The sequence below is a fragment of the Paramormyrops kingsleyae genome, chromosome 22, assembly GCF_048594095.1.
Source record: "Paramormyrops kingsleyae isolate MSU_618 chromosome 22, PKINGS_0.4, whole genome shotgun sequence".
Classification (NCBI taxonomy): domain Eukaryota; kingdom Metazoa; phylum Chordata; class Actinopteri; order Osteoglossiformes; family Mormyridae; genus Paramormyrops; species Paramormyrops kingsleyae.
The window spans coordinates 17,821,856-17,844,841 of record NC_132818.1 but is presented as its reverse complement, the minus strand read 5'-3'; the positions used below and the strand labels follow the sequence as shown (position 1 = coordinate 17,844,841).

Below are 22,986 nucleotides of genomic sequence, written 5' to 3'. Positions count from 1 at the left end.
ACGCACATAAAAGAGAAAATGCATCTTGCTGTTATTAAGCTCTCAAAATGGTTTTCCTCAATGCATATTGACCATCTTTTGTTTAGTTAAAACTCAGTCTAACCTTTTTCGCAGGTGGGTGAGTGTGGGTAAGAATTTATCTCCCACACATGAGGCTTACTTGACATTCTCACGCATGCATGTCCCGATCCCTCTTGCAATCCTCGGGCCTGGGAGATTCACATGTTGACCCGCTGACATTTACAACCCGAACACATTTCTGCCCAAGATCGATTTTCAAGGGGATGAAGTACATATGTACTTATTCTAAATCACCTTATTTCTAACCTTGTTCCGGGACACCAGGTGACTGACAGGGGATTGGACAGCATTTGCCAAAAATCTCCCTCTAAAAATGCAATAGCCGCAAGCTTCCTGTCAACCTGCTATTTGTGATCATTTTAGCTTTTTTTGAGCCATCAGAATAAACCTGAAAATGGACAAAACACATTTCAGCAAATTGAGAACATTGTTAAAACTACAGCAGTTCTACCGGGATAAGTTCTGCTAACCCTAATGGACGTTTTCACACACATCAAACACCTTCCCTGCCTGCCGATTTACCAGCAGCATAGACAGCCAGCAATGTCCTTCTAGAGGTGGATCTTCCCTTAAAAACAATTAGATAACCAGCCTCGACGGAACCACAAATCCAATGACTTGCTTAACTCCAAAAGGTGTTAAATTTACATGCATTTCAGTAAAATTCAAGTTGAATCCATTATTCCTGCTGGGTCTTCCCACACTATAAGTAATTCAAATTACAATTAAAATTTAAGCTGCATATTTCCATCTATTAGGCTACATTCAGAAAACCATTGCAAATGCACCTCTTAGCCTCTCATAAGTGATGAGAGGTTGACTTGACAACTGGCCTCAACCAATGTTCTTTAATAGATTTTATTAGATGCTTATTTTAGCAGTAGTTAGGTCAGACTCCCTTTCCCAGTGACAAACACACAACTGCTAGCGTAATTAGGCGGATGTCCATTTTATTTTATTGCTAGACACCCATAAATAAAGGTAGAAAAACACCAGTGGGTCAAAAATGACACCATTTAGCATTCCAAACCGGGGATAAGACCAAGGGTGAACTGTGCGGTCTGCTTCTTGCATCCATTGGGTTGACTAATGCTGGTTATTGTGCGGATCGGCTTCTCCAAGCATCAGTGGTCCTTCCGCACGTAGGGTTAGGAACGGGCCACGCTTAGAAGTCAGGGCCGTTCTTCTTCAGCTTGCTGTAATCTATACTCACAGTGTAGAACTGTGAAGAAAGTGAAAACACACAGGGAACACTGTGATCCTGAACACCAAGTACAGCTGCAAGCACAGCAAAAACCAGCAATACAAATTGACGGGAATAATAACCAGGAGTGTGACAGGGATCGCCAAAGCAGCATACCCAAATTTGGTGCCCAGTTCATTCCATTATTAAAATGGAAATACTGACAAGTGAATGAAGTCACTGGTTCCAATAATTTAAGATCAAGGTAAGATCATCCAATGATGAACAGTTCTCAATGCTGAACAGTAAGCTAAGCTGTTATACTAAAACTGGCCAGTAGGGGTCTAGCAAGACAAAGTTTATCCAAGCAGAAGATCATGCCTGTGGACACCATATACTGAAATACGTCGACTAAGTGAAGAACACTGGCTTGTCTAAATATATATATACCCCTATATATCATTCTTTGTAGGTGTATCATAGGTATCCCCACCCCCACCCCACAGTGACAAAGGGAATTACAGTATAGTTAGGTATTTTCATACCTTGTACTGATCAGTGGGGCCCAGCTTGTTCCAGGGTTCCGGATTGTTCTTGCGGTCCCAACTATACAGTTAACATCTCCAATCAATCATCTCAAAGTTATAAGTGTTAATATTGTATTTAACACACAAATACAGTATTTTTTAATACATGCCTAGGCAAGTGAAGTGTACTGCACTCGCAACACATTACCCCGGAGCAACACTTACCAGACATCAGGGTTGCGCAGGGCAAGACGGGCAAGATACAGGAGGGACATTGTGGTCCCGCCCCCGATGAACATAAAAAGCGGGATCAGCTATAAATAAGACAGACTTTTAGAGTACAACCACCACAAGCAAAACACGACAAATTTTACTGAACACGTTTTAAATGGAACTCCGCAGTTTTAAAGGACAGGATCGCAAAAACACATGCTGTAAACACGTCGTTAATTATAATACGTCAAACTACTATGATTCGTTCCTAAACCAAACTTAAACATGCGCATAACCGCCTGTTCGATTCCATTTCATAAATACAAGTTAGACGGGATTGTCGTATGGCAGCTTACATTTACTGCACTGGCCGTTTATCCTCTTATCTGCACTATTATCCATGTATGATATTATGAGATCATTAAACCCCCCCCGTGAAACAGCCATGACTTACGCGTTTTCTAGCACGGGGGTCCTACTCTCACGTGACTGCTCGCGAGTAGCCAACTAGCTCACCAAATTAGCCATCCGTACTTACAAAATTGTGCTTTTAAATTAGTAGCTTGAAGCCATTTTTAGAACAACCCCACCTGAATATGATACACATTTACATTTATGTAGCAAAACCTTTTGTCCAAACTAACATGCAAGCGAGATTAATATCTACCTTACTCGACTTAATTTGTCAATTAGCTAATAACGACTTGAATTAACCTATATACTGTCGTTCTTCTAATAAAGTTTTCCGCGATGTTAACGCATAAAACATAACTTTTTCAAATCGACATCTAAAGTTTAAGTAACTTAAACCTACTATTTTTAGCTCTTAAATCTGGCAAAACGCTCGTCACACAACAATGCCGTCATAACGTCCGTCTCGTCGCCAAACTCCCAAAGGACCGTCGTTTGTATATAACCACTGACTTCAGAAAATTTGTACTTACAGCTGGGTGATTTCTCATCTGGCGACCAACTACACCTAAGAGAGACATTTTCACGGTGATATAAGGATCGCACTTCCGAAATTTAGACTGACAACCAACTCAAGGAAGGCCTCGGCAGAAAGAAACAAGTGTGTCTAGTTATACGGACAGACACGGGGTCCTTTTTTGAGACGATCAAGTACTACTTCACTTAAATGTTGATAGGATATGATATAAAATAAAAAATGTGTATTTGTGTTAACCTTTTGTGTTAGGTTTTGCGCACAAAATGACCCCATTCTTTACTTTCTCTTCTTTTTTTTTATTCAGGCACTGTTTTGAACACCTAAAACATTTCGAGCTCGTCAGTCTTCCGGTAAACAGATATCTCCCGGCTTTTTAGTTAAATTTGTCAACTACGGAAACTAATTATATATGATTGTTTTTTTATTCATTTACTAGGGCTTTCACATTACTATCGCGATCTGTGATTTTCCAACAGAAATATGCGTGTGCGCACCAGCTTGTTTACAGAGTGTTTTTGATAATGATTTCGTATTTTTTCCCACCACTTTCATTCACTTATCATTTATGACTGATCCTATTTCAAGAACATGCAGGAAATGGCCCCCAGCCATCAAGAAAATAAGGCTTTTGCACCATTAATATTTTTTATGCTGGATTAATTATCACACGCTTGCTCGCCATCTGGGGTGTTTACGGCCAAAAGCCAGCAATCAGCTGATTTGGAAGGCACACGCTAGGAAAACCTCAGCTGAGATTTACAAATACAATTCAAGGCATATTCTTGCCTTCCCAACAGTAGACATAATGTCAATTAAGTAAGTCTAAAACCCTGCTAAAGATGAAGTGCTTCAGTTCGGTATCGTTACATAGATTCAAAAAACTGCAGGTGACTTCAGACAAAATGTATACAAATTTTCATATATTCGTCTAAATGCATTAAACATCCTGTTTGTGTGCAGTGAAGGGACACAATATGTGCTGAGACAGTGCCTGGTCCACATAATTAAATGCAACTAACAACTAAAAATAAACCTGCTAAGTAATGGACCCTATGCTTGTAGTTAAGATGTTTCGCTCTGGCACAGGAGTCCTGAAGCTCATTGTGGGCAGTAGCTCCTCCCTGCAATGCTACAATGCTCACTTCAATAAAAGGCACCCACGTCTGTTCATCTGCAAATGTTACTAACCATGATTCCCACACAAGGGCTGCTGTTGTACCTTCAAATCAAGATCCTTCTAATTAAATATTCTGTTGAATAAATTAGTAAAACTGTAAGCTAGTTTGGGGGGGGGGAGTTAGCTAAGCAACAAAACATTTTTAATTTTGTATAATGCATATTATTTCCTGCTCAATGCACATCACTCTCTCCATCAGATACGCCTGTGGCAGGAATGAGGCAGGCAGCCAGTGGATCCTGACAGATTATATGCCAGAGTGCTTTTTTGTACGAACCCACCTGTACCCACAGTTTGCGTCCAAGTCGACCTCCCTGGTCTAGGATGCCCTCGGGGCTTTGTGTCCATATGGGAACCAGGTAAATGTAGTTTGGCACACGGCCAACACATCCCCGCAAAAACCCTTAATCCGATAGTCCCCCCCCCCCTCCGATGCTGAGGCGTCTTCTGCTTCCCAAATTTCATTCTCTCCCATGAATTGAGCATTAACCTCCGGTAGATACTCACACAGCACAAAAGGGGCAGTGGCACCCAGCCCCACCGGGCCACCACCCCCAGCACCAGTAAGTACACCCTGGCTGACTCAGAAAAAGCTTCAGATTCACATTAAAACCCAAACCAACCACATATATCACCCCAACCATCGAGTCCACACAACATGTCATCCAATCACCTTTATTTTCACTTTACTTTTTTAAGTGCTGACATGCCCTGATGCTGGCAATCGCACACTTTTTGGCATAAAAAAGGTACTTATTCAGAAAATTGTAATATATAGACATCAGGTTGTGCACAGTAAAACAGAGTTCCCTTTTCCGACCAGTTAGCTCCATTGTTAAAATACAAAAAGCAAAAAAATTGCTCAGGATGACAGAAAGGATGAATAACTAAAAACCTATCAGGGAAATGTGACGGTAAAGAACACTAAAAAATGTGTTCAGATCTCCTTAAAGGGCAGTGCGTATACACACAGTATATGTAAACCAGGTGCAAAGACTGCTGATATATCCTGTACTTTTATTACCTTATGTACATTGCCTTACATTTTCTGGGACTCAATTTTTCTTTCTGTCCACCTACCAACGGTTTTCCAAAAGTTGTCTAACGGACACAAAAGGCAATGAAGCACTGATTTAATAAAGGGGGAGGGGGGACCAGAAAAATGTCAGGAGGATACGCTGATGGGAGACGAAGTCCTGAGCTAGTTTAAACATACTTGTAAACTTCCGGTTATGGACTTCGACTCCCAGCAGCACTTTGTGGAAACATTTTGCCCAGCAGAGCAGGGAGTTCCACTGCATGGCAGAGGAGGAGTACATGGGGGGGGGGGGGGGGGGGGTTCCAACTGTCTATTGCAAATGCTCCACAAGTTCAAGTAGGGGGCAAAGCTGCAGACTGCCCTTCATCCTTCATCGGAAGAGGTCTAGAGATGACTGAGGTGCAAGGGAGTCGTGGGGGATCCCACTGGGTGATAGGTATGGGGAGGGAGCATTAAATAGTGGGTGTCCGTCCACTCGAACGCCATTCTGCTCACGCAGACAGGAGCATGTTCCCCCAGACTCCTCAGTGTGGAGTTTTCTTGGGTCCTTTACCAAATTTTGCATCCAGTCCCAGACCTACCACCAAAACAAGATTGGAGGTCATTTTGTGTGGTCTTGTCACACAGGAAGATCGAGGCCGTGTCAGCCCAAGGAGTAGAGGGGCAAACGAGTCACCTACCAAAAAAGACGAGGACGGTGCCAACCCACTGCAGGTTGCTGATCTCGTTGCCGAAGAGGATGACGGACCCAAGAATGGTGAAGAACTTGCGCGTGGTGGTGATGATGGAGCAGGTAAGTGGCCCGAAAAAGACCACCGTCATGAAGATGAAGGTCTGTAAGGGAAAAATTCATCCACATCATCAAAACACAATTATAACTCTTAATGCAACCATGAGGTGCCAATGGGATCAGCAGCTAATTCATGCTCGTGGGAGTTGTCCTTACACAAAAATATTCTGAGGGTGGAAGAGAAAATGATTGGTCCTTTCTCTGAACCAATCAGATTGTAGAGATGATGGGTCCAAGCAATTAGAGGTGGGACCAAGACATCTGATTGGTTGGTCCCACCTCCTATAGTTGCTTGGACCCACCTCCTCTACAATCTGATTGGTTCTTTCTCTGAACCAATCGTTTTCCCTTCCACCCTCAGAATGTTTTTGTGTAAGGAAAACTCCCACCATACCAATTCAAATACAAGATACCTGAGCAAGTTCTTATTTTGATAAGTGTATAGGGGATTCCCATGTGACTCGACCCACCTGGCCAAGGGCACTGGTAATACCAAATAGCAGAATGGTGTAGTAGATGTTAGGGAAGCGTTCAGCGAAGCTGAGGAAATCCCATATCTCCCCTGTCCACAGCACACCTATAAGAACACAAGACAAAGGTCAGGTGACCAATGAGGGAGGGGCTTATGCAATATTAATGCAGGGTGAACAATCAGGGCTATAAGCATCTGGACCACAGTGACCACTCAGCTTTGAAGCCAAATATGAAAACCAATATTAACACACAATTGCCATAAACAGAACAAAGTCACTACAGCTACCCATAATCCTAAAGGCAAATAACTTTTCCACTTATTAATAACTACTTTGGCTGTTAAAATATGACTTATTAATGAGACTTGGGCATAAAAGCAAATTTAAGAGTATGTGTAATACAGAAACGGGGGACGTCATTTTAGCACACACATTAATGGTTAGAGAAATAAATGTCAGCAGTTAATTTTACATTTACAGCAGTTAAAATCTACACACGGCATTATTAGTCGTGTGAATTATAGCGCTTCACAAAAGATCCAGTTTGATGGCAAGGGAACCAGCAACTGACTCTGTACAATTAATGCGGACAATGACATTCAAACGTTTAATTATAAATGAAAAGCGACGGACATATACTGATAGACCAGGAGTGAAGCGCATTTCCAAGCCTCCCTGCGCTGCCGGAGACACGGGCTGATGCTGCCGTGCATCGCCGCTTTATCCGTCAGCGCTTAACACCAAAATGTCAGTCGCCGAAAATGGGAAATGCCAGCGCTGAATAGATCATTCGGGACGCGCCCCGGCGCACAAACAGCAGGCGAAAAATAAAATAGGCGTAACACACACACGATGCTTGTACCGGAATAAAAACTGCATTAAAATTCAAATGAGAGAGAGCGGACGGCCGCCGTCAGATAACAGCTGATCTTTAAACATCCATTTAAAAAAAGCGAAGACCCGGCATCGAAAGGCTAAAGATGCGAAAACGCCCCCTGGTGTTTGAAAGCATGAACAGCGGCTGGCTTTTAACGTCTAATGCAGGGGTGGGCAATCTTATCCACAAAGGGCCGGTGTGTATGACCTTTAGGTCAGCTGTTCAAACCCAGGTGTGAGGACTCTTCAGCCAATCAGTCCCCTAATTAGGCAGTTTAAGCGAGAACCTGCATACATAATTGCCCTTTCTGGATAAGACAGCCCACGCCTGGTCTACCGTGAAACAGGAAAATATGAAAGAAGGGGGAGGGGGGGGCAGGGCAATAAGAGATTTGAGCCTCATGTCTTTAACCAGGTTGTATGTTGCTAAGGGAATATTTTTAACCACCACTAATTCTGACACTTTAAATGAGTCAAAACTATCAGTGAGGATGTCAGAAGGAAATGGCAGCCATTAAATGTAAACGCACTGATTCCCAGCACAAGGATGGACCAGAGGTTGATGTGCAGCATCATGTGGTTGGGTCCAGTCTGGAAGCGGTTCCGCATGTGGTCCTGGGCCACCCCTGTCAGACCGTCCAGCATCAGGGAGCAGACCTGGAACACACCGGAGGGGAGGGGGGGGGGGGGTGCTCAGTCACGCACGATTCATGGAGGCTTAACTTCAGAAACTCAAGCAAAACAGACATTCAGCAGACTAGCATTGGCTGGCAGAGGTAAAACAGGAAAGTGGGAGGGAAAGCATCGGGAGAGGGACTGGGCGAGTTGAAGGAAAGCATCGGGAGAGGGACTGGGCGAGTTGAAGGAAAGCATCGGGAGAGGGACTGGGCGAGTTGTACCAGCAGCATTTCCCCGAAGCCGAAGACGTGGTCAGCGGCACTGCCGCCGCCCTTCTGGGGCTTGTAGAGAAAGAGCGCCACGCCGCTGACGATCAGCAGCACGCACAGGTACTTGGCCAGAGGGTACTTCTTCCTCAGTATGGTCACGCCCAGGATCATCACTGCAGTTTGGGGGAGGCGAGTGAGTCAGATCATGCATGCACACAGAGAAGTGTGTGTGTGTGTGTGTGTGTGTGTGTGTGTAATAAATTCAGTAGAGCGTTTACAGCTTCACTGATGGAGACACAGCTGGAAGCAGTGCACAGCGTCAAGAGGGATGGTGAACCACTTGGGGGGGGGGGGGGGAAGGTTTGCTCTGATGAAGGGCATCAAACAGCAGAGGTGGGAGAAATGAGGCCTAAACATCCCCCCCCCCCCCCCCCCCACACACACACAGCGGGATTAGTACTCGTCATTCACTGTCTGGCTTAACCAATAAACAGCAAGAGCAAATAGGTGACAATGTGTGTAACTGGAGAAATGAAAACACAGGAGGCGGAATTTTAAGCCACATTGTTCACTATGAAATGCTCATTTCTGCCATCACTTAAGATTTAAATATATATATATATATATATATATATATATATATATATATATATATATATATATATATCCATACGCATTTCATAAGGCAGAATTCTGATTAAAATCCCACCTTTATTAAAACAAACCTGCAAATCCAGCTGAATATTGACTATATTTATTCCTCTTGCCTTTGCCACATGCTCCCATCTATCACAACTAGGGCATTTTTCCACTGCACCAAGTACGGTACTTCTGGAACTTTCCCCTTTTCCACTGACTTCCTATCAAGTACCAGTACCAAAAGTTCAAGATCCTAACCAGCTGGGGTACTTTCTTGGCATGAAAACAGTCACAAAAAAGGTAATCGCAATGGATGCATGGACAAAATAAATGAAGAGAGCCAAGCTTAAATTGTGAAGAACAGATAAAAGAGGATCAGGATAAGAAATAGAGTATTTAAATAAGATATGACAGCACCGTATTGGAACATTTTCAAATATCTCAATGTGATTGTTGTAATAATTATTTTGGTATTCATAAAGCAAAAAGGAGTTCAAATTTCTCACAAAGCTGTAGGAGAAGATGATTACGATCATCTCAGTGAACACATGCGGCACTCATGCAAACTAAACTGATATTTATACACATACTAGATAATCTTGAAAGGGAATAATCATTAACACTGCAAAACTTGGAAAGTTTTTTCCCAATGATACAGTAAAATTGGTTTAGCGAAACAAACTCCCTGCGCTACAATGTCCATGCAGAATAGAAGGTAAGAAAACGCCTGATCTTACTGTAGCTCACTAGTGATGTAAGAATTTAATGTGCATAGCATGTGATGCTGGTATTAATATCACACATTGTCCAGCCCTAATATACTACAGTCATTTTTCAAATTTGGTACCAAATACAGCACCTTGCGTTGAGATATCATTCAGCGCCGGTACCAGTTTCTATGCCAGTGGAAAATCAACACCTTTAAGCGCCATACTTTTGGTACCTTTTGCGGCGGAAAAGCACCCCTAGATGGTGCAAGAGAGACAAAATGCTATCCTGCCTCATTGGCAACATAAATGGCTTTTCAACGCCAATATTTTTAGTGTGTGTGTGTGTGTGTGTGTGTGTGTGTGTGCGCACGTACGTGTGTGCGCGTATGTTTGAGAGGAATCTTAACGATTTTTTAAAATTTTAATTGTAAATCAATTCTGATCCATAAGAAACTGGATTCTGCTGGGTTAGGGTCATGAGGGTGCCTGAGAAACCCCAGCGGACACGCTAATTGGGTGTGTGGGTGCATGTGTTCATGTTCTCATGGTCCCTACCTGGGATGGGCTTACAGGACTTCCCCAGCACCTGAGGGGGGTGGGTGGGGGGAGAGAAAGAAGAGAGTCAGGCCCCCCACACAGAAAGCCTACGGGTATAACCAAAGGTGGGGAACTGAAGACTGGGGGGGGGTGGGCACAGATACATAGCCAAGCTGGTTCAGGGAGACACCAGGGCAGCGATTAACTGAGCTCCTGGACGACTGCGTTCACACAAATACACCATCGCTCTGTTACTGACACAGTGATGCACTTATGCAATATCTGGAAAGAGTGTTCCCCAAATATGTTAGCAGACGAGTGGGGAGTGGGTGGGGGGCAACACACACACACACACACACACACACACACACACAAAAGAAAAGTTACTGAAGGGACACGAAGCAAATACCCCTTAAAACCTGTAATTGACTGCGAATCCAGTTGGCTGAACTGATTTTTAATCAAACTGTGAATCTAGGTGGAGTGGTTACCATGCCGACTCGAACTGCAAGACAGCAAATATCCAGGTGATGCACCAGACTCCAGTAATTCCAAGGAAATACCGAGACAGGCAATTAATAGCAGATTAGCCCAATTAAGCCAGCAGAATGGTCAGGAATGAAAGCCAACACACCGCACCACCCCCCCCCCCCTCCCCGAGACGGTATGTGTGGCAGGTGCAGCAAGCAGACCTGGGTGGGATAGTTGACGTACAGCAGGGCGGAGTTACTGGACACCATGGCTCCCAGGTATGAGAGAGAACACGCTCCGTAGAGCCAGCTCTGGGTGTGGTCGGTTTTGGAGCCCTCGAAGAAATGGATCACTAAAAAAGAAAAAAGAAAAAGGACAGAATACAATTCTGTTTATGTCACTAAGGACGGAAGGGCCATCGTACTCCACAAAGCGCTCAACACGGGACCTCATTGTCGAGACATGAGAAATACAGGCATTAACCAGGGAAAAGTTGGTGAAAGTTTTCATAGGAGCACAAAAAAAACATTTAAAAGTTGGAAGACAATGCAAAAAAAATACCTAAAACAGATAAGGGTGGGCCTGTGTCAAACACTCACAAAGTATGCGCAAGAAAGAGATGCAAAATAGTATTGTTGCACAGAGAATGAGAGTAAAACCCAACGGATGTCATGTGACAAACAGAGCGGACTATGAGGTAAAGGAGAAGAGATGCTGCCTTGCTGCAGGAAACACACACCCCATAATAATTACAGTAGGGAGTGTGTGGGAAGCCAAAGACTGCAATTAAACGGACCAGCGTTCCTGTAACCAAGGCCGTTGCCATGGAGTCAAACATTGTGGGGGACCAAGGCTGTATTTATAAAATATTGGAGGGGGGCGACATTGTGAGCACATCTGAATACTGGGGGGACATGTCCCCCCAATACATAATTACGGCCTTGCCTGTACACACAGGGTCTGTAACCTGTTTTTTAGTTAGAATGTTTCGTTTCTCAAGAGCAACCGGCAAAAATGTCCTTTGAAGAACTATCCCTAAAACGATCACATTGAGCCAGAAGAACATACCGGAACTAGAGAGAGACCAGGCCCGACTCGCATTCCTCGTTGGGGAAGGAGCAGTTTACTTACATATCTTGGCAAAGATAGCATTGATTATGCACTGGATGAAGACCAAGGTGGTGGCGAATCTGAACTTCTCCTTGTTGTTCCCGTAGCTGTAGTCGCCCCTAGTACTGGACAGATCAATAATCAGGGTGAGAGACTGAGACTGCGATCGAACAAAAGGGAACAATATCGATGTCATCAGCTCTTATTCGACCAGTTAAGAACAAATTCATCATCAGGCGTTTTTCACAGTGGATCCTTAGGGATCTCAGTAAACAAACTTTAAAATGTAGGGCAGTTACCCAAAACAGCCGGACGGTGCTCCCGTTATGTCAGAACCGAGTGATCAAACTCAGCTCTGACCGAAGCACAAGACTGTCACCAAATCATGCACCATAGACTGGTCCATCTTGCAAATCCTTTCTTACTTTAATACAAACTTCCTACTCAGGTGTCGTTATAAAGACCAGTCACATAAAGGACAGAGGTAAGCCACAGTGATCCATTCGGCGGACTCACTGACATTTCACCCCGCCACCGCATTATCATTATACCGCAACGAATGGAGGTGGACGGACGACTTACATGGTCTCCTGCAGTATCCCGTAATAGAAGTAACAAACGAAGACTCCTAGGAAGCAAACGCCGAGCCGAACTCGCTCGTTCTGAAGCAGCGACGCCTTGCCGCTTGCTTTCCCCGCGGCCATGCCGTCCTCCAGCAGCCCGTCTATGGACACCGAACCAGTCCCGCTGCCCGCGCTCCTCAGCCCCCCGTCCCGCTCCACTCTCACCACTGACGCGATCCCGGAAATGGTGGCACCGTCACCCCACACGGGGTTTCAGATTGGGTCCACTTGAAGGTCCCCGTCGCTAAAATATAAGCACCTTACTAACTGGTCCCCCGCACGGATATGTAAATGTCAGCCTATTCGAATGAAGCGGGATATATATATATATTTGATAAGCTGTTGTGATTCACACTCACGCCTCGAGCCTCGTTTTAATGCACCCGAAATCACGTAACTGGTATTCCAGGTGTGCGGCTCTTCCCCTTCCCCCTTGGGCCACTATATTCCCCTTTAGTGTTCCCCAGGCTCTAGCTTTCTTCCCGGGGAAAGGACCTGTTTTCATGTAGCGTAAAGCGACGTCACCCTTAAACCAGTCAGGACCCATTTCCAAAGCGTGTGGCATCCCTTCACGTTCGCCTGCATGGAGTAGTGCAGTGCACATTGTATACCTACTTTAATACATATCGCCGTATTGACAAGCTACTAACGAGCGCCCAACTTGAAGTTAGATCCAAGCGTTCACATTTTATAAGTTTAACATACACATCGCAGAAGAGATTGTTCTGGACGCTTGATTTCCCAGACCCAAAAAATCTGTGTCGAAAGCAAGTATTTTGGCAATCAGTTTTATTTTTACACCCTTAACGGGATACCACTACTTAAAGCATCACCTGTTTTCTAAGGACTGTGGGCTGTGATTTTAGTTCAGGCATTGTACACGGCCACCTCGACAAGCTGAAGGTCCTCAGAGCAAATAGTCGCTGAATTTTTCGTCGGAGGATGTGGATGTTGCTCATTGGTCTAAACAAGGTAACTTGGGGCAGTATTAAAGGCTGGGTTTAGGCAATGGGCGTGACATTCGGTGTTAGGCACACCCCCTAGTCAAAAACATGTGCCGGTGTTCTGACGAGTTGAGCTACCTATCGAGACATACCATCGAGCCTTTCTGCGCATGTGCAGTTCCACCGTTCTGGGGTTAGGGTAAGGGTTCTAGGGTTTTTTTGGGGGTTAGGGTTAGGGCTATCGATTAGCACTACGGTAGCCTACCTCGAAAAAGTAGCTCAACTGGACAGAACACCGGCTCTATAGATTGGTAATGCAGTCTTAGACAAAATATAGCCAATGGAATACAGAAACACACAGGGAAAAAGGGAAAGTGTGGTGGCAGTATAATTTAATGCAAGTAAATTAATCCGCCCGTAAACAAAACATCTTTGTAGGGTATATGACATTAGTTCTCCGTGAACTCAAGCTGTGTTGTGTTCATTTCCCTATCAATCATTCTTAAGAAAACTTAGAAAAATCATGTTCAATACAATTCTGTATTCGTTTTTTTTTTTTTTTTTTAATACTTAAAGCTATCGTTTAACATTAGAACCAGCGGTGCTCTCATCCACTGTATAACCTACCAAAACAAAAAAACACACACACACACACACACACACACACACACACACACACACACACACACACAAAAAGAGTATTCAGCATTACATAATGGAAGAAAGCACACATAAGTCAGTTTCTGTGGGTTAAGCTGCGAGGCTGGTTGAACAGGTTAAAGAAGAAAAAAACTCACTACAAGCTTTGTGACACTTAAAAGTGTTTGGACTGGTCATGCCACTTCTCTATCAGATGACATGACATTCAGTCAATGTTTAACCTTTAGATTATGACAAATTCCATCTTCAGTCAAATCAGCTACGGATCAAATGTGATTAGGCAATATACATCCAACTAAACAGAAAGGCATCTGCTATATAAAATATTGTGCCCAACCATCATTTAAATGTTTAAAACCGTGAACTGTCAACCATCATAAGTTCAACACAGGAAAGATTTTTATCATCTAGAAAAAAATCCACTAGCAGGCCGACCAGCAAACACACTGACTGGGGACCAGCAGTGAGGGGTCAGGAAGCCTGAGGAAATCCAACATCTCATCCACATGCCTTCAGGCATGAGTTTCTTCTGAAGGACACATTCAGTCCCACGTAGGAGCCTGTAAACGCGCTACGAAGAAGCAGCTAGGAACATCCTCTATCTCTCCCTACTGCGCATATTCACTTATATAGTAGTGTAAGGCGACTGGGTTTTACAGGCAAGAAATATTCCCACTTTAGTGGCAGCTCTACAGGGGATAGATTTGAGTAACCAGCCAGGAACAGACTGAAATGAAAAATCCAAGAAGTGAAAATCCTCCGCCATAAACAAAGCACGCATTTCCAAAAAACAAGGGACAAATGGAGAACTCTCTCGTTTCTCGCCAAGCCACCAAATAAGACACGTGGGTATCAGAAATGGGATACATTCTCTGCTGTTGATTTGATATGATATGATACCGTAAGCTGTTGAGCACCTTTAGTACGCAGAAGGCATGGTGGGCTGCTTCAGAACCTGGCACAGCAACAGCTATGTTGTAACTGAGTCTTGTTACTTTTTTCCATGATGCATCTGCAGGAGCCGATCCCAAGCTGACCTTTGGCCCTTCCAGGCATTGCACTGTGCTGATCCAATGCTGCTGGCCCCTTGCTGGCTGCATTCCCATGAACACATTCATTGGATACTCCCTCCCGGGGGGGGGGGGGGGGCTCCTCCTGGGTCACACGGCAGTGGTGCAAGCAGGGTCGGGGAAGGTGCCCACGCTTCCGGCCACTCCGGGGTCGGCTGGGGCCCGGCTCGCGACGGGCGATACGGACAGGCCGCGGAACAGGAGGTCCACAGAGGGCAGCAGGGGCTTCAGGAGGCTGACGCGGCAGAATGCCGAGCCCCTGTGGGGCGTGAAGTTCACTTTGTTGGGGTCGGGACACGAGTGGAGGAACAGCTGGGCAACAGCAGGAGACCTGGTGGGAAGCAAGTGGAGGAGAGAACGACTAAGCAGGAGAGCCAGAGGTGTGCAATCCCAAAGACTGCGGATGGCCAGAAAAGCCTCCCAGAAAGAGCCCATCTAGCTGGGCTTACAAATCCTCCCCCAATTCCCCATTTCAGGGGGATGGCAGACAACCCTAAGCCCAAGCCTAAACCCAAAACCCAAATCACAAGCTTAAAGGGCATGTTTCCATTGCACAAGGCACCATACTTTTGGTACTTTCCCTTTTCCATTGACTTCCGGTCGAGTACCAGTACCAAAACATCCAGTACCTAAACTACCAAACCAGCTGGGTTATTTTGGTACTTCTGAATATTGGGGTGGAATTCGTAGAAATCCCCCCCTAACTGACTCTCAAATCCTCCAGAAACTGAGATGTGTAAGCAAATGAGCCAGGCTTCTTTAGGGACAGGCTTTGTGTTCATCAGCGTGTTTTTCAGCTCTGCCGATTTAAGGGCGACAGCATTAAATTGTACAGCACTAAATTGTAAAATCTGGAAATTCTGGAAAATTACCCCAAAAATGGAGCACAGGAAGTCTAACTCTAACGCTTTTCTGACATAATGCCTTCCTGGGAGGACTTTACTGTCCCTGACTGTCTCATCCTCCACACTGTTGATTACGCTACGATTGCGCATGCAGATGTTGAGAGTACCACTAGGGGGCAGCATTATGCAACATTGATATCAGTCTGCAACACTTGGCCGCAGATACAGATTTCAGTGTGCTTCGTGCAGCCAGTTATCATGCGCAGACACGTGTGGCGCTGAACACGGACTGACTTACGGGGCCTCCTCGCAGACTGTCACTCTCTCACAGCCCTCGGGCGGCTCCCTCTGGAACGCGTAGGTCTTTTTGGGATGAAGGAAGGGGGGCGACCCCGTGCCCACTGGGGGTGGCGAAGGCGATGGGCACAATGCTGCCGGGGGGAGAAAAGGCACATCTTACGGTCAAAAGGTCAGCTTGGGGGTCGGGAGGAGAAATAGCGACCGAGTAACTCACGAGTATCTCCCAGGAGGTGGGGGGAGGGGGAAGGGTCGCTCTGAGACCCACTGCTGCATCTCTGCATAGGCATGGGTGCCCTGCGTCCATCGGGAACGTCTAGAACCTACCGGAAAAGTACCCAAGCGTTATGTTCCACACAGGAGGGATGTCAAATTAGGGCACGGGCACAGATTCCAAACCCACTGCCCGTAGGGAGGGAGCTGGTGGGTGTGAAACTTACAGAGCGCTGATCTTCGGGCTCCTCTGACACAAAGACCCCCTCCAGCTCCAGGTTGAGACCCTCGACGCTGTGGCGGAGGCGGGGGGTGATCCGGCTGAGGGGTAGGTGGGGGGAAATCTGTGGAGGAGTTGCAGGTCAGGCGCCGAGACTGTGGATCTACTACACAGATTGACTGGTTTTAATTACTGGTGTGTTTGCGGAAACTGGCTGTGCCCAGGAGTTGTCCAGAACCACCACCCCCCCACCCAATCATACAACCTGCCTCTTGTTCATAAATTCAGCCCAAGATGAATAAGCACTGCATTTCTTAGCCCTGACAATATCCAGGTGAAGCCCCTCCCCCCCCCCAAAAAAGAGAAGTACCTGTGTGGCCCCTGGTACAGGGCCCCTGGCAGAGTGCAGCTGGTGGTGATCCCTATCAGGACCCCCCCTGGAGGCACGCTTGGATCGCTTCTGCAGCTGGTGTTTGAGGTTTGAGATCTGTAATGGGGGGGGGGGCAGTACCAGTCACCTCTTCTTGGGGTGGGGTTAAGGAGTGTTACAACAGCACCTTCCTGTGCCGTAGGATGGTCCATACCTCCCTGAGGTGCTCTGCACTGCCCCACGACGCAGAGCGCTTGTGTCCACCACCTCCTCTCCGACCCCGGCATTCCTCCGACCAGGAGCTGGGCGTCTGCAACAGGGAGACCAGCCAGTCAGAAAGCTTGGGTGTGACGACCACAAGATCCAGCCAATCACAGGAAGCCACCTCACAAGATCCAGCCAATCACAGGAAGCTACACCACAAGATCCAGCCAATCACAGGGAGCTCAGAAGCGCTGAAAATGTTCCGAAACTAATCCTGTGGTGGCATCTGATATAAAGGGACACGGTGAGGTAATGAGTTGCTTCAAGACACACAAAATATTTCCATAAAGAATGCTGACACCAACAAGATCTTCTACACACTGGAGCTCCACAGCAAACTAGTGAGTGTAGATCTTGGAGTCCTTCTAAATGAAGGGAAAAAAAATAAGCATGGTGGCCAGAGAGAAAAGACCCCCCCAGGTGGCCAGCCTCAATCCAGATGGGCGTCACCACGACCGTATTATGCATCTGAAGAAGTTCTGTTATGCAAACCATCCACCTGTTGCTCAGTGTGGCTTCCAGTCTCCAACGGAAACTGACGCCGATGAACCGAGTGATGCTTCCCGGCAGTCAGGGGCGGACGTTAGCAAGGCGGCGGCGCCATGGAAACCACAGAATAGAGATGGGCGTGTAGTCATGGGAACAACATCCCCCCTCTGCCTCATCAGGGTGTTGCCCAGCACCCTGGACTCACCTCCACTGCCTGAAGGTCCTACGCTTGGACAGTCCTCAAACGGCTCATGTTCACTCCCCGCTGCCCCGCCCCCATCAGACGTAGTAAATGTAATTCCAGACACCGCCCTTGAAATGCCCCAAAAACTCACCTCCATCCACAGTTCTCTCCCTGGTCACAAACCAGCACCCCTAAAAAAAAAAACTCACTGCCTGTATCGTCCCGGAGAAGCACCGTTGAAGACAGATCAGCACTGGACTTGGGCGGGGACAACGAACAGCCCAACCAGCTTCTCAACCCAGAGGATGCGTTTCTAGGACACGTGGTTCACACCCTAGCCACACAGACAGTCCCTGCCTGTGACGACCAGCCCATCACAGGACAGGCGCTATAAAAAGACCCACTGCACTACAGCACAAGGGTGGAAAGTTCTGGATGACAGCTCCTAATGTTTCAGAGTCTGATACGAGCCTTAGCAGACTTAGGAGGGGGGGGGGGGGGGGTTGGGGTGTTACATACAGTTGATGTAGGTCAGTACAATGAATGGAATGGAATAAACAGCGACACCTAGTGGCCGCCATGCATAGCGGGTTGCAGATTGTTCACTGAGAAATCCGTCTGGCCTGGCAGGGGGTGGAACTGAATGTGTGAGGCAGGGCGGATGGGTAATATATACAGCAAGCTAGGGGCACAGTTGCCCATGGCCCTCAGCCAGAGCCTAAAAGATATCTGAGTAATTAACAGACACACACACACAAGCTTTAAAAAAAAGAAAAAAAAACAAGCAAAAATCACTTCCATATACGGTCGTGAAATTTAAAAACATTTTGAGCAGAATATACGAACAGAAATCTAGAATGAGTTTAGAATTTTTTTTTAATGTTTACCTTTCTCAGGGAGACGGATGGAAAAATTGCAGCATAATTTTTCTCTCAAAAGGGCACCAAGTTCCATAGGTTTTTAAGTAGTAAAAACAATTGAGTTAGAAATTGTTTACACACTAGTTTTGCCAAAGATTTTACCCAAAACAACCTGCAACATTTATTCAGCCATACAGCTGGACTTTACTGGAATGTGTCCGATTCTCTACCTCCCTCAGGGGTTGACCAGCAACCTTCACCTTCAAACCCATGTACCTAAACCACTATGCCACCTGCTGGTCACAACAAGTTTTCATTCCACAGTATAATCTATTTCACCTCTGAAGGGCCAGTCTGATCATTTACAGCTTGATGTGTTGTGTCCACACTTTGAGACAGATATGGAAAGCAGGCCAATGCCAACCCATGGGACCTGCAAGAGGGTACGTCAGCTCTCACCTGCGTGGCCTTGTCATTCACACAGGAGCTGCTGTAGTCGGGTTCCTTTGGCCAGTGGCCCTGAAGGTATGGCATAATCAGGGTGTCAAGGGACAGGGTCCGTCGAATGCTGGGCTTTGGCGGGCGTGACTTGGTCTTCTCAGCTTAAGAACCATAAGAGAAAAACAGAACCAGTAACTCAAGGTAATCTGCTACAATCAAGAGTTTCCGAGGTAAATATGTAAAGATCAGGTTGAGGCATTACTATAGGGTGAAAATACTAACCAGAACAAGATCACGGTTCAAACATGCTGATATATTCCATTTTTAATATAACCCTAACCCGCGTAACCGCTAGAAATCACCGGCTGTTTGGAGAAAAACAATGAGGAGGAAAGAAAATATTCGCTGCCCCGTGGGAATTTAACTGGCAAGGGCAGAGATGCAGGCAGCTGGAGGTGCGGATGTGACTGTTTTCTACCGTGCCACCTTCCTTAGGTGGCCATCGAGACAACAGGTGACGGGCCGGCAGCCAGCGGGTGGCCCGCTGGATTCCTCATATTACACAAGTGACTGAGCCAGCCATCGCTTCAGCGCATGTACGAAGGGGACACATCAACTAAAGCAGAAGGTCATAGAAACAAAGCCTATTTTTTGGACTCGGCTCCTCAACAGATTAGGCAGGACTTGGATGAATGTGTATAACAACTTGTATTTTGGCAGTTAAAACACCTGGTTTCAGCTTCTTCATCGAGTAAAATCACTGAGGAAAACACAAGGAAATAAACACCTCTTTCATCTTTCCCTGAATAACCCCCCCCCCCCCCCCCAAAAAAAAATAAATAAAATAATAATAATAATAACTTACACGAATGAATGACGGCTGTAATACCTTATACTAAAGCTTCAACCTGTGGCATGATTTCGCAGATGGAGGATCTGCAACCCAAGTTGCCCTCACAATTCACGGGTTAATGGCATGATGCTCCGTGCGCTAGTTTTGTGGCGCCGCATCAGCAAATACGTGAAAGAATGATAAGCAGCCTTACAAAGCTGTGCGAGCCGCATGCTGTGCAAAAGGATTAGTGTCGAGATCATTCTTATCAGATCATCACTTCATGTCATTGTACCTGCGTGGTAACCACTTGTGATGGCATCTTATATAGAGATGCCTACACGAATTAACGTACAAATAGTTGACATAAAAACTTGTAAATGCTCCCTTTTATGTGACTCCTCCTTTTCTGGTCTTGCAATTTACTGTTTTTTCCGGTGTCCTGGGCTCCCCCAGCCCTTTGACATTTTACCTGGCCCGGCATCTCGGATGCGCAGCTGCGTCCCGCTCCGAAGCTGGAAGTGCACGGTGGCTCTCAGCGGCTGCAGAGCCGAACTGCCGCCCCGGACCATCCCAGCTCGGCACGACATCCTTGGTAGAGGTGCCTGCAAACAACCTATTCCACAGCCGGCTCACAAATTTCTAAAAAATATATATTTTTGACTGCCTGGGATTTAAATATATTATACGTCTCCCTGTGTCAACCACCCAAAATGCACTTTGTTAGGTACGTGCATTAAGTTTCCTGCACCAATAACAACCGTCTTTTCCACATTAGCAGTTAATAGAAGCTATGCTAACTAGCCGGTTTCTTTTGTGGCGATAACTACGGTTTTAAGATGTTTCGTTCCGGAAAAGAAATGTCCGGATTAGTGTTAAAATGGGTCAGGGCCCGTTCCTCCTACATCATGCAGCCAGTGTAGTAACGGTGAGACTACAATACCACTTCCTAACTGCTGTCCTACAAACTTATAAACTACTTTTCGCTTTGCACCCCAAAGCCTGGTAACTCTCTGCAGAAAACTGACAACAGCCGCATGCTGCCGCCGTCCACTTTACTTGAAAAGGGCGGGGCAAAATGAAATCCACGATTTTATTGGTTAATCGGAAGCTCTACTTCAAGTCCATTCGTCCAAGATCAATCAATCTCAGAGAGAACCACCCCCCAGTCAGACACGCCCCTCCAACTTTGTTCGCAATCTGTCTTTAGTTCGGACGGGCTGCTGCACAGTTAAGTTTTTTTTTTTTTAGGCGTGGGATGATTTTTAAGTTACTTGTCAGCTTTTATCTGATGAACGTACACATACATGCAAATGATCGGGTTTTGTAAAACAACTGAATGCGGAAGGCTTGTTTAAGGTTATTATGAGACTGTTTTAAGGGGATTTGTTATATAGAACAGAACTATTACTTGTTCAATATTTATATTATGTTTTTTACTTTTTTTAAATCAGGCGATTAATATACATGTACAGGGACTCAGTAGCTCAATTGCAGTATATTATAGATTTCTCTCCGTTTCGGACCATAATTTGTTTAATGAAAATGTTATTCTTATAGTATCTATAAGTTCACCTGGTGCGCCATGCATAAATCATTTGGTAAAAGGAATGTAACGCAGCACCCTGAGAAGATAGCTTTTATGAAGGAGGATAGCCCTGGTCTAAAAAACAGAGAAAGTGATCGGCGTATGAGACTTTTAGACAAATTTACATCTTTATTTTGAAAAAATCATAATAATGGTCTGATAAGATGACCGCTATAGAGATGTTAGCTTATTACAAAATGTCGAATATGCATTCTTAAAAAGAGAAAATACCTATCGCTAGTTCCGTTTTGTATGTGCATTTGTATCTGCGCGGAATGCAGCGCCTTTCGGTAAACGGATTATAGTTGGAGTGCGGGACCGATGCGTGGCGGCGCGCGGCCGGACGCGACGCGGTGCACAGCTGAAGGCGGTGGCTTTGAGATGCGAGGAGGTTTATGCATGGGCAGGTTTCTTTCCCCATTTCACGGAACCCACGTATGCAATCTGCATATGTGTCTGAGCCTGCATAAATTTCAGTGCACCCCGAAATCACCAGTTTCAGCTTCGAGTTCAGGGGTTGGGGTGCTGCGGCATCCATGAGCAAAGCGCTCAATCCGGACTGCTACAGTAAAAGAACGAGAAGTGAAATACATTTGCTGATACAGCAATCAGCTACGTAAATACTCAGTTACCAGTTTTTCCCTTAAAAGTTGTCGTCTATATTGCTGCGAGGATATTTTTTTACTTCCTCAGATGAACTCGAACTTTAGATGTATGCACAATTAAATTCCAGAAAGGTTCTATTAAACCTTCCAAAATCTTTATTGCGCAGTTCCCTGTTTCCGATAGCTAGTTATTAAATGAAGATTTTAGTCAAGTACGCTTTTCTGGACGTCTTGGACTGTAGCTGTGACCTAGACCATGCAGTTATTTGCTTTAATACGGGCATCCTGTGTGGTGCAAACAATGGCAGTCAGCATTCTGCTAACAGAAATCACTTGTGAAAAACATACCCGGCCTTAAAAGTAATGTGTGGTCTGAGAAACACCCACACAAACCCGCACAGAAGACCTAAACCCCATTAGGAGCAGACATAAATTCAGGTCACCGTATGTTTAGTAAGAATGTCACTAGGGGGCAGTATATCCAAAATTAAAATCAGTCGCTACTGCATTCGAGACAAAATAGTCAAATATACGGTTGTCAAATTCATTTAAATCCCATATTATGTGCCATTCATGTCTTTGTTTATAACACCAAACAAAACCCAGCTGATGAAATGTGATGGAGGAGTTACAGCCTCACTGACAGAGAAGGTCACCTTCTGACTTGCAGGACGGTGAAGACCCTGGAAAATTGCAACAATTAAATCTGCGAGGAAGTGACGCCCAAACGAACATGAACAATCTTAATCTGAGGCATAACATAGGAGGGAATTTTACGATCTATATTTTACACAAATCACACAAATGCATTTTGACAGT

General features: G+C 45.5%; 3 protein-coding genes across 3 annotated transcripts; all 3 read right to left on the bottom strand.

The window, feature by feature from the left end:
* Nucleotides 1–1,014: 1,014 nt before the first annotated feature.
* ndufa4a (NDUFA4 mitochondrial complex associated a) lies at nt 1,015–3,108 on the bottom strand. The gene is made up of 4 exons (XM_023829228.2): nt 2,949–3,108; nt 2,017–2,105; nt 1,810–1,870; nt 1,015–1,303 (listed from the first exon to the last, which is right to left on the bottom strand). Exons 1-4 carry the CDS (start codon nt 2,994–2,996, stop codon nt 1,247–1,249), a joined length of 255 nt encoding a protein of 84 aa, XP_023684996.1. The 5' UTR covers nt 2,997–3,108; the 3' UTR covers nt 1,015–1,246.
* Nucleotides 3,109–4,789: 1,681 nt separating this feature from the next.
* Nucleotides 4,790–12,815, bottom strand: slc35b1 (solute carrier family 35 member B1). The gene is made up of 9 exons (XM_072704795.1): nt 12,245–12,815; nt 11,684–11,787; nt 10,774–10,904; nt 10,100–10,130; nt 8,208–8,368; nt 7,839–7,965; nt 6,430–6,536; nt 5,850–6,003; nt 4,790–5,746 (listed from the first exon to the last, which is right to left on the bottom strand). Exons 1-9 carry the CDS (start codon nt 12,364–12,366, stop codon nt 5,694–5,696), a joined length of 990 nt encoding a protein of 329 aa, XP_072560896.1. The 5' UTR covers nt 12,367–12,815; the 3' UTR covers nt 4,790–5,693.
* Nucleotides 12,816–13,604: 789 nt separating this feature from the next.
* LOC111852868 (protein FAM117A-like) lies at nt 13,605–22,841 on the bottom strand. The gene is made up of 8 exons (XM_023829204.2): nt 20,447–22,841; nt 19,161–19,303; nt 17,119–17,214; nt 16,905–17,021; nt 16,542–16,658; nt 16,319–16,424; nt 16,103–16,235; nt 13,605–15,290 (listed from the first exon to the last, which is right to left on the bottom strand). The coding sequence occupies exons 1-8, from the start codon at nt 20,562–20,564 to the stop codon at nt 15,050–15,052; spliced, it is 1,071 nt and encodes a 356-aa protein (XP_023684972.1). The 5' UTR covers nt 20,565–22,841; the 3' UTR covers nt 13,605–15,049.
* Nucleotides 22,842–22,986: the final 145 nt, after the last annotated feature.